This window comes from Chrysochloris asiatica, unplaced genomic scaffold, assembly GCF_000296735.1.
Source record: "Chrysochloris asiatica unplaced genomic scaffold, ChrAsi1.0 scaffold00035, whole genome shotgun sequence".
NCBI lineage: Eukaryota > Metazoa > Chordata > Mammalia > Afrosoricida > Chrysochloridae > Chrysochloris > Chrysochloris asiatica.
Window position 1 is genome coordinate 10,699,478 of NW_006408553.1, and position 12,360 is coordinate 10,711,837.

Consider the following 12,360-nt stretch of genomic DNA (forward strand, 5'->3'; position numbering starts at 1 on the left):
AAAAAGAAAAGAAAGTATTTCATTGTTGCTTTGCAAAGACAATGAATTCTTCATGCACAGGTTTTCCCCATGTCTCATTTATTTAATTCCTCGATTAATATGTCTCAATTTATTTATTTTAATTCCTTAATTAATTATGGCCCTGGCCATTTTCTAGTTGGTGAACATATGAAACATATGTGCCACACACATGCACATTTTTAGTTATTTGCTTTGTTTTATGCATTTTAATTGATTTTTTTAATGAATTGAGGATAATGTCTAATTGTTAAATTCACCACTTTTTAAAATTATATGTAATTCAAAATGAATATATATGTAATATACATGTCTATAAAAGTTCTTAAATACTTATTTTCTTTGATAAATTTGAATTTAAAATGGGAATATTAACAATTATAAATATTATGTATCCCTATTCAAGAACAAAGGAGCTCTGGTAGCAAAGTGGTTATGAGTTGGGCTGCTTACCTCAGGGTCAGCAGTTTGAAACCAACAGCTGTTCTGTGGGAGAAAGATGAGGCTTTCTGCTCCTGTAAATATTTACAGCCTCTAAAACCCTATACACAGTCACCATGAGTCAGAACCGACTTCACAACACACCACCACCATCCAAGAACAAGATACATTTCTCCAACTACTCAAGTCTTATAGAAACTTCTTGTAATTGTTCTTATTGTGTCATTGAGTCAGTTCCAACCCATAGCAACCCTGTATAGGGTTTCTGAGGAGTGGACTGGTGAGCTTGAAGCGCCGACCTTACAGTTCAAAGAGACTTTGCAGTCAGGCACATTAACCCACAGTGCCACAACAGGGCTCCACATTTTTCTTCAGGTATTGTTGTCATTCCCATCTTACAAGCTGACTAAACCAAGGGACCTATACACATTATGCTGCAGTCTTGCCATCCTTTCTTCTAAGCCTCATTTTGTTCTACTTATTTAAGGCTGAATTCTTTCTTCTCTGTCAGCCCATGATATATTCATTATTCCTCACCAACACTAATGTTCGAGTGCTTCAGTTCTTCTCTTTTTGATTGTCCAGTTTTCACACACATATGGATGACGCTTGGTACTGTAGTGGCTAGCATTTGGCTGCTAACTGAAAGGTCATGTAGTGTGAACCTATGGGCTGCTCCCCAGGAGAACAATGTGGTAGTCTGCCTTATAGCTTTGGAACCCTACAGGACAGTATTACTCTGTTCTATATGGTCAATGTAAGTTGGAATAGAATCACTGATAATGGGTTTTATGAGGTGATTGGAAAGACCATTCAATAGGTCTTACAAATTTTAATCATCAAAGTGATATCTTAGCTTTTGCTTAAACAGAGAGCCACATCTACCCCTACTTCCAAGGTAGCAAATACAGTAAATTCTGAGTATTTTAGGTCTGCATGATGAATTTGGCTGCTTTTTCAAGACTTCTGGTCCCTTTTTTTTTTTTTTTTTTGGCATGCGTTAAGTCATTTGTTCCACTATTTGCCCATGGCCTTGTTTTGACTGATGATATGGGGCTTTTTCCTCATCTCTTTCCACAGACGTAGTCAATGTGATTTCTATATATTCCAACTGGCGAGTTTCATGTATATAGTCATGTCTTATACTGTCTAAAGAAGGTATTTGCAATAAATAAATCATTGATTTTGCAGAATTATTTATGTGTGAATCATGACAAGCTATGGACAATATTGCAAAGTATAACTATTCTGGAACACTTAATTCTGCTCATGAGGGATCTGTACATGGACCAAGAGGCAGTTGTTCAAAGAGAACATGGGAATACTGGATGGTTTAAAATTAAGAAAGGTGTACAACAGAGTTGTATTCTTTCACCATACTTATTCAACTTGTATGCTGAGCAAATAATCCAAGAAGCTGGATTATATGAAGAAAAATGTGGCATCAGGATTAGAGGAAGATTCATTAACAACCTGCGATATGCAGATGATACAACCTTGCTTGCTGAAAGTGAAGAGGACTTAAAATACCTACTGATGAAGACCAAAGACCACAACCTTTGGTATGGATTGCATCTCAATGTAAAGAAAACAAAAATCCTCACCACTGGACCAATAAACAACGTGCTTATCAACAGAGAAAAGATTGAACTTGTCAAGGACTTCATTTTTCTTGGATCAATTATCAACACCCACAGAAGCAGCACTCAAGAAATCAAACTATGTATTGTACTAGGCAAATCTGCTGCACAAGACCTTTCGAAAGTATTGAAAGCAAAGATGTCAGCTTGAGGACTAAGATGTGACTGACCCAAGCCATGGTATTTTTAATAACCTCATATACATGTGAAAGTTGGACAGTAAATAAGGAAGACCATAGAAGAATTGATGCTTTAGAATTATGGTGTTAGAGGAGAATATTGAAAGTGCCACGGGCTGCTAATAGAACCAACAGACCTGTGTTAGAAGAAGTGCAACCAGAGTGCTCCTTGGAGGCCAAGATGGCCAAATTTCATCTCTCATACTTCAGACATATTGTCAGGAGGGACCAGTCTCTGGCGAAGGATATCATGTTTGGTAGAATGGAGGGTCAGAGAAAAAGAGGAAAACCCCTAGGAGATGTATTGGCCAAGTGGCAGCATCAAGCTTGGCAACAGTAGTGAGGTTGGCCCAGGATCTAGCAGTGTTTTGTTCTGACTCGATGGCACCTAACAACAACAACAGGTCATTTATCCATTTTCCAGTTTGCACATTTTGTTGATTTGGATTTTCAAATTTTGTTTGTCTTGTTTTCTTGGTCACTGAGATATCTTTAACTTATCTTAGTATCTCTAGTGTGATTTTTTTGTGAAAACAATGTAGTCCTTTAATTTAATTCATATCGTATAGAGTTGACATTTCAATGCATTGTTGTTGTTATGTGCTGTGGAATCTTTTCCAACTCATCACGACCCTGTACAGGGTTTCTGAGGCTGTAAATCTTTATGGGAGCAGAAAACCTCATCTTTCTCCCGTGGAGCAGCTGGTAGTTTCGAACTACTAACCTTGTGTTTCATAGCCTGATTCATAACCACTATGCTACCACTACACTACCAGAGCTATCAATGCATTAATTGGTGTTTTAATTATAAATTATAATCTTCTTTGGGAATTTTCAAAATTTACATCATAAAGAAATGCTGTTTATAAACTAACATTATGTACATGTATATAAACAAAATTTTTGTATTTCACCAAGGTAAATTTTAAATAGAAAAGAATTATTAAGCAATTGGAATTGAGAGTTAAGTGGTAATTTTATTTTTCAGTGTGAGCATATGGGTGCTGACACGGCTATCATCACTCAGAGAATTTTCCAGGTGATTGGACTTGTCAGTGCTGTAAGTGTTTGCCATCTTACTGCTTAGCATATGTTTTTACTTCTTGTATAATGTGTATAGGTCCCTTGGTTTAGTCATCTTGTAAGATTGGAATGATAATAATACCTGCTTTATAAGGTCATTGGTAGAATTAAATGAAATAGAGTGCTTGGTAAGAATCTTACAAAAATGTATGCATATAATTATAAAACAAAGCTCTCATTGTATCATTACTTTTATACTGATATGAATATTTATTGTAGGGTTTTAATACAGACTTCCAGTTTAACTGTTAAACTCTAATACTTCATTAAAATTACTTTCACTTTCTATTGCAATCTATACATTTCTTCCCAAATCTCCAAATGTGTGTCAAAACCTATCTGCACTCTGACTGTAGGATTTATCTTAGTCAACTTTTAAGAAAAGACAAATACATCAGTTTTCAATGCAATCTTGCTTTTCAGTACACGCTGTCAATTTGTCAAGAAGCATTTGTATTCTCTTATCAAAAAAACCCAATAACATTTTAGGCTGAACTACGAATACACTGCTTTCTTTACTTCTTTATCAGAGGTGAATCTTCATCCTCAAAGGGCTGCTTTCAGGGGCCCAAATAAAATCAGGACTATAGGTAGGATGCTTTAACACCTGAAAATGAAGCTTTTGCAGAGTGTCAATAATGTGGGCAGAGATATCAGGATATGCATTGTCATGCAAGATCACAATGCCCTTGGATAATTTAGGTTTCAGGAAGCACTTCACTGAGTATCCACTATAAGGACTACTTTTGATTGTTTAACTTTTTTCCTAATAGTGTTCAAATACTGGCCCTTGAGAATTCAAGAAAACTGTAAGCATTAATTTTCCAGCTGATGGTTGACTTTTGAACTTTTTCTTGGTCAACAGTTGAGGATATTTCCATTCCATACTCTGCTGTTTACTCTCTGGCTTGTAGTTGATGACAGAATCATTTCACATGCCTACTCAACGTTAACATTAGCTGTGGATGTTGACTGGCATTTTAATATAATTGGAATGTGGATAATTTTTTACTCATATTCATGTTTGTTTTTTTTAAAAACATAACTTGTACATGTATTCTCTTTTAGATGTTTACTCCATTTAATGTTAAATTAGTTTTGTCTTCACTGGAACTCTGGAGAGATGGCAATAAAATTTCTATAAGTGGAGAAGTTAATGAATTATTGCAAAGATTTTTAAACTGGAAAAATACTTACCTTGTTTTGCGTCCCCATGATGTGGCATTCTTACTTATGTAAGTACAGTACCTTGGCAAAACTATAAATGCCAACTCATTGGCAATGAGCAGATTCCTACTCGCAGTGATTCTATGGGACAGGGTAGAACTACTCGATAGTGTTTCCAGAGTAGACTGCCTGCATCGGTCTTCATGGTGACCTTGAACCACGGACATTTCAGCTAGCAATGGAGCTCTTAATCACTGTACCACCAAAATTCCGTGGTAATATTTTAGTTAATAAAAACAAAACATTTGATTCGAATACCTTATAAATTTTATCGTTTTAGAGAAATAAAAAACACTGTGTCACTTCCTGGCATAAGGCACTTAATGGAAATAGTATTTTTTAATGTCAAAGTTTTATAGCACATCAGAATTATTTATATAAATCAGCAAGCTTTCTGATATGTAACTGAAGTTCACTGTTGTCCAGAACCTCTCTTTTTAAACTTTTTAAATCTCCAACTTAGAGAATAAAGAGAAGCCAATTTAGGAGTGCCTTAGCTTTTTACTGTACTGTTTCCTTAGTCACTGAGCAAGCAAAGGTTACCTGAAAAAAGCAAGTATAGAAAAAAGGGACAATAAAATGATGAGCACCAAGATTGAGAGTGGTATGATTATTTTCTTATGAGGCTAGTAAATGGTTTCTATATATGTTTACAGAGAAAGTATTCTCAAAGTACTGGGTGGAATAGAGTGACCTGAAGAGCTTTGTATTTTTGTTTCCTGTTAAAGTAAGAACTTCTTACAATTGTTAAAGTAAGATTTCTTACAATTATGCTTTATTTTGTTTTGTTAAAAACCTTAATATGTATAAACCAAAGTTGTAATACCAATTTGCACAATTAAAGGCACATTAAAAAAAAAAATTATTCTTATTCATGTGATCCTAACCATTGGGTATAAAAATGTGAAGAGATGAAAGTCTATATATGGATGGGGAAGAGGGAAAGTTTATGGTTTCAGTGAAAACATATTAACAAAATAACATGGCCACTTACAGAAATAGATACTTTCCCTGAATTTACTTCATGAGCAAATAATGTAAAATATCATTTTAACAAATATACTAGAAAAATATTTCTCTAGATGCATTCTATATTCTATGAGCAGAGTAAGTAGTCTATCTTGTGGAAATACAAAATAAATTGCAAAGCAATAGTCACACTTTTGTAAATTTTAAAAACCTCTATGGTGCTATGGACTCTTGGTATGGCACTGTAGGATCAGTACTAGACTGTGAATCATGAGGTTGGTAGTTCAAACCCACCAGTTGCTCCTCAAAAACCCTATAGAGGGTTGCTATGAGTCAGAGTGCCTCAAAGGCACTTAACAAAAACAGTATGGTGCTATAGAAGTCCTGGTGTAACATTTGTATAACAAAATTGTTGTTGTTGTTACGAGCCATAGAGTCAGTTCTGACTCATAGCAACCCTGTACAGGGTTTCCGAGGCTGTAAATCTTTACGGGAGCAGAAAGCCTCATCTTTCTCCAGTGGAACAACTGGTAGTTTTGAACTGCTGACCTTGTGGCTCGCAGCCCAATTTGTAACCACTACACTACTGTTGTTGTTAAGCTACTAGACAGTGAATAAAGGTGACCTGGTGTGGCCTGCACAAGGTCAGTGATTCAGGGCCAGTGGTTCAAGATAGGAGATTCAAACTCACCACCCACTCCTTGGAAACCTTATATAGGGTCACTATGATGAGTCAGAACTAACTTCAAGGCACTAAACAACTAATTATTTTAGCAATTATATATTACACGTCATCCTGCAGGATAATATATAAAAAGTTCTTTCCTCTTCTTTTTAGTAGTAGGACAGGAATAAACATATATAAATTTTTCTTAATTCTTTCCAGCCCTTCTTATTCTTCCATTTTTACATATAACCTAGAGTTTTACATAGGTCCAGAAGACTGATTCTGATGAAAACCACATATAACTCCAGAGTTGATTCTGTCCTGTTCTCAGCTGTGTTACTAAGATTGTTAAATTTAAAGCATTTGATGTATAATTATTTACATTGCATGCTCATTTGGTTGGTTTATTTTTGCTTATCTTTAAAATTTTCTATAGGGAATATTAATTTTTGGACATGAAGAAATCATATGAAGATATTTCATCTATTATTTTTATTTTAAATATATAACTTTTTATTCATTTCTAACATTGTTTTCTTAATTGCTGTTAAGTCAGTTCTGACACATATTGAACCTGTCTAGGGTTTTTAAGAAGTAGCTTGAACCACCGACCATTCAATTCAAACTAACTTTACAGGCTAGCTCAGTAACCCACAGGGCCACACCAGGTCACTTGTATTCACTGTCTATTTTTGTTATACTAATGTTATAAGTGGAGTCCTGGTGTGGTGCTATGAATTAATGCACCAGACTGCAAAGCTGTTTAAACTGTAAGGTCGGCAGTTCTAGCTCACCAGCTGCTCCTCAGAAACCCTATACAGAGTTGCTATGGGTCATGATCGACTTAACAGCAACAATGTTATAAGTAATTATTTATGGATTTAATATGAATATACAACATTTTTTATTGTTAATTTTCCCCATTTTTACACATAATAAGTTTGTGAATTTTTAAAATTAAGTTACAGAAAGAAATCAAGCTATGTTGGTGCAACATTAAAAGGAATGATGTGTGATAGAAAAAATTCAGGAAGTGTTGCTCTGGTAGGTAAGATTAACTTCGCTTTGCTTAAATATGTTATTTTTCTGGTAGCTATCCAGGGAAATATAATGTTGAAGAAATCATTTAACTATCTAAATATAATAATATCTGCATAACTTTTTCAGATTATCAGTCAATGACACAAATCAAACTATTTGAAATAAAAACAGTCCCTTTAATCTGGCATTTTTGTCTTTTGATTCTCATCCTTTAACAAGACATCACATGTTTTTTTAAAGTTTTTATTTTGAATTGAATGAAAGATTATCCATTTTACATTAATATTTTGTTTCATTGCAATGATTACAATAAGTCATTGCACAGATTTACCTCTATTTCTTTTTTTAAATTTATTTTTATGTATATATGCAAAATGGAAAATACATGTTTATTTAAATGTCCAAAGGGTACATTTTGCAATTTAGCCTCCTGCAGGCAGGCACACAACCTTTCTCAGTCCAAAAGCCTAGAGACTTCAGCTGCTATATCTCTCTATGCCATTGCCTCTGCCTCTGTATCTGCTGTCTCTGCTTTTTGGGTTAGGATTCCATTCTCTACTCATGCTCTTGGCTCTTGCTAGTCCTAGGGTCCTCTGTTTCTGAAATGAAAGATTAAGTAACTACTCCCTCTTTTAGTTACACATCTTCTATATTTACAGTTGTGATTATCACAATTAGTACTGATAACACTTAGCATTGACTAATAGCATCCTATGCCATCTTCTCCCATTCCCTTTCACCAGACCCATCTGGAAAAGAGGATAACTATTCAGTGGGGATTCTACCTTACCCCCTCATTTTGAAACTAAGCACACTCAGGAAAGCTTGTTAGCCAGCCACTTTGTGTATTTGTTGTTGTTGTTGTTAAGTGCTATCAAGTCAGTTCCAACTCATAGAGACCCTGTGTAGGGTTGTCGATGAATGACTGGTGAGCTTAAACCGCTGACCTTGCAGTTCAAACCAACCTAGCAGTCCAGAGCATCAATCCAGTGTACCACACCAGGACTCAGTTTGTGTATACTGCTACAAAAGACCTTTTGAAGTGTTGAAGAGCAAAGATGTCAGCCTGAGGACTATGGTGCACCTAACCCAAGCCATGGTATTTTCAATAACCTCATATGCAGGTGAAAGCTGGACAGTAAATAAGGAAGACCATAGAAGAATTGATACTTTTGAGTTATGGTGTTGGAGGAGAATATTGAAAGTGCCATGGGCTGCCAAAAGAACTAACAGATCTGTGTTAGAAGAAGTGCAGCCAGAGTGCTCCTTGGAGGCCAGGATGGCCAAACTTCATCTCTCATAATTCAGACATATTGTCAGGAGAGACCAGTCGCTGGAGAAGGATATCATGTTTGGTAAGGTGGGGGGGTCACAGAAGAAGAGGAAGATGAGACGGATTGACCAAGTGACAGCATCAATGGACTCAAGCGTGGCAACAATAGTGAGGTTGGCCAAGGATCAGGCAGTGTTTTGTTCTGCTGTGCATAGGTAAGTCATTACCGACTCGATGGCACCTAACAACAACAAAAACATAGCCTTCCCTATTTTTGATAGCCAGTGTCTAAGTTGTCCATCCCTATAAACACAGTACACTGAGGATACAAGCATGTTCCTTTATATAAAGAATCTTCCATTCCAATTGGAATTTTGAGTAACTGCATTCATAAGCAAAAGTCTGGTCCAGAAAATTTTAGAAATTGACACTTGCTCAGAGTATCAAATATCTTTATTTTCATCTAGCCAGGTTCTGGTCAGCTCAACCCTAGCCTCCCAAGCTAGGTTAAATGGGTACCAGCTACATGTTTGAAACTCATACACATCTCAATGCACTTCAAATCAACTGCCCCTTCACTCTCAACCCTAACCCCCATGGGTGAAGTCAGTGCCCTTGGGCTCAGGATCTCACACAGTTCCTTAAACTTCTAATCAGTTAGCTTTCCTGCTCCTCATCTCTCAAGGTCTATGGGTGTCAATACAGCATGTTCAAACTCAACCTTTGTCTTCATTGCTGCATTTCCCCTAATTCCACTCACCTAGGTGGTCACTAGCAAGTATTTGACTCTCAGTGTCCCTTTAACTTACAGTCCTAAAAGGGGGTTTTCTCTGATGGGCCCACTTGCCTTGCTTTGATGCCTGGGAAACTCAAAAGGTCAAAATGTCAGCTTTTTTTCTTTGCTTCAATCTCAGAGTCTCCCAGCAAACTGTGTTGGTATGCATATCTTTTCAAATGCAAATGTAACCAACTCTGAAGGTCCTGGGTGGAGTTCAGTATTCCACCTAAAGCCCCATACTCTAAAAAGGCTTAAAAGCCTATTTTTTTCCAGGCAATTACTAACCTCCCTTTTAGCAAATTCAATCAAGGTTAGGCTGAAGATGGGCTTACAAACTTTCTGTAATCATAATTCCAAATATTCCTATCACACATGTATGTCTATTTAAAATAATAGGCAGAAGGAACCAATATCCATAAGGCAATCTAACACATAAACCTTTTAAAACACTCAAGTTTAATCTTTTCTTCTCCCTTGGACTATCCCCTTTATATGCATATGACTTTGGTTCTCTGGAAGGGACTGTAGTGGGCCTGAACCCAGTATAAGCTATCATTGTTAACCAGCATTTCTTAGGCTCCAGGCAACTCCAGACACTGCAACTCTCCCCTCTGCTGAAATATTGTATCGCATACCCCTTTGTTCTTTCTCATGCAAAACCTCACAATTTCATAGGTCTGGAGCTATTGCAATGAATCTTGCTCAAAGCACCAAATGTGTAAACCAAGTAGGGACCATGTCTGACTTCCTATGACTCTACAAGAGAGAAAGAGGACCAAACTCAAAATTAGTCCAAGGCTGATTCTCATGAGGTTAGATATGCCTCCACCCTATAGCATTGCCTCTAAAATTAGTCAGACTTGAAAGCCAGTTTATAAAATCACCCTTATGATTTTGTTTTTTAAGAACCCCACTCTCAGTACCACATGTTTAATGCTGGGTTTTCTAGAGAAGCAAAACTATTCAAATATATATATGCACATATATATATAAAGAGAATGCAGTACAATCTGCTGTTTGACAGAGGTAAAGGATTGGAACTGGGGATCTTACTCATGCTTAAATTAAGTGACCTTTTCTTCTCTCTCATTTATCTGTGACTCCATCCTTCATCCTTTTGTCTCAGTTTCCCTCTTTTGCCTCACATCTAATTTACTCTTTTCCCTGTGTCTGACTATTTATAGTTTGAAACACTCACAGAATATATGTGGGTGATTCTACTACATGATATACAGTCCTGGTGAGGCACTGTGGGTTAATGCTCTGGACTGCAAGGTCAGCTAGAACCATAAGATTGGAGGTTCAAGCTCACCAGCTGGTCCTCAGAAACCCTAGAGAGTTTCACTATAGAATGGAACCAAAACAACAGCACTTAACAACAAGAGCAACGTCAACAACCTAGTATACTGAGGAGGCAAACATTGTCCTTGATATTAAGAGTCTTTTCCCTTTGGTTGGAATTTTGAACAACTACAACAAGATATCCTATTTAATGATTATAATCTATTTCAATCTTATTACAATTGCTTGTCAATTTTCATAAACTCAAATTTTGAATTTTTGAAATTTCAATTCAAAAGTTCAGATTTTTGTACATTTTCTGACTTAGACCTCTGCTATCATCTGATAGCGTAGTGGTTACGAATCGGGCTGCGAACCTTAAAGTCAGCGGTTCGAAACTACCAGCCGCTCCGTTGGAGAAAGATGAGGCTTTCTACTCCCGTAAAGATTTACACCCTCGGAAACCCTGTACAGGGTCGCTATGGGTTGGAACCTACTCGACGTCACTTAACAACAGCAACATCATCTGATAGTATATATAATATTTAATATGGTGGTGGTTGTGGTTATATGCCATGGAGTTGGTTCTGACTCATAGCAACCCTGCATAGGGTTTCTGAGGCTGTAAATCTTTACAGGAGCAGAAAGCCTCATCTTTCTCCGGTGGAAAGGCTGGTAGTTTCAAACTGTTTAACTTGAAGTTAAATAGTCGGAACCGACTCCACAGCACATAACAACATCTTGAGGTTAGCATCCAACTCATAACCACTATGCTTCTTAATATTTAATATAAATCTACAGTATTTTGATACAACACAGTATTTAATGCTTATCAATACTAAAAATGAGATATTATTACCATTTAGTGCTACAAAGGACATAAGCCAAGAATGAGAAAATCAACTGGCAAATTATTTAACTTGTGCAGCTATTATATTGTTGTTATTGTTACGTGCCATGGAATCAGTTCCGACTTGTAGCGACCCTGCATAGGGTTTTCAAAGCTGTAAATCTTTACAGCAGAAAGCCTCATCTTTCTCCTGAGGAACAACTTGTAGTTTGAAACTACTGACCCTGAGGTTAGCAGCCTGATTCATAACCACCAACTTACCAGAGCTCATCTGTGCAGATATTACAGATGCATTCAAACTTGGTGTTTGTTTTAGAATATTATCTTCGCCAAACTATGGTGATTCTAATTATTCAAATTTGCTTTCATGTCATGTTTGGTAGAGTACAATGTCTTTTGGAGTTGGTGCAAGATGATATAATAAAACTTTGTGCACATGTTATAAACCAGCATAAAACACAAATAGATGAATAAATTAGATGCTGCACATATTGTATTTTTTTTATTCATAGTACAAACTTTGAAAACATCTGAGGCTAGCAATTTTTACAAATCTGGAAGGTTGGTATTGGCTGGTTTTACACACTCAGTTATGTGCAGCAGTGCAAAGCCACAGCACAGTCCCATGTTGCGGGGCCTTCAAAGATTAATGGAAAACATAGCAGAACCCAAGGCCTTTGCAGACGGATTAACTGTTAAAAAGAGAATGCAATCAAACTGAATGGTCTATGCCTAGTCCCCTTTCTTTCAAAAAATCCAACTAGAAGTCCTTTTTATACATTTTTTGGGCAAAGTGATGATAGAAAGAGGGTAGCAGAATGGACTTGACATCACTTAATGGCAAAAAACAACAATATTCTAAATATTTTACAACATGTAATCTCCCAATGATACTTCCAATCCAATTAAGAAT

At 36.5% G+C, this 12,360-nt stretch overlaps 1 protein-coding gene across 1 annotated transcript in view; it reads left to right on the top strand.

The window, feature by feature from the left end:
* LOC102832083 (disintegrin and metalloproteinase domain-containing protein 2-like) overlaps positions 1-12,360 on the top strand; it is a 66,480-nt gene that overhangs the window by 21,262 nt on the left and 32,858 nt on the right. The window contains exons 7-9 of the mRNA XM_006859989.1: positions 3,267-3,338; positions 4,430-4,596; positions 7,187-7,268. Coding sequence (XP_006860051.1) covers positions 3,267-3,338; positions 4,430-4,596; positions 7,187-7,268 — 321 coding nt within the window. The remainder of the gene's footprint in view (positions 1-3,266; positions 3,339-4,429; positions 4,597-7,186; positions 7,269-12,360) is intronic.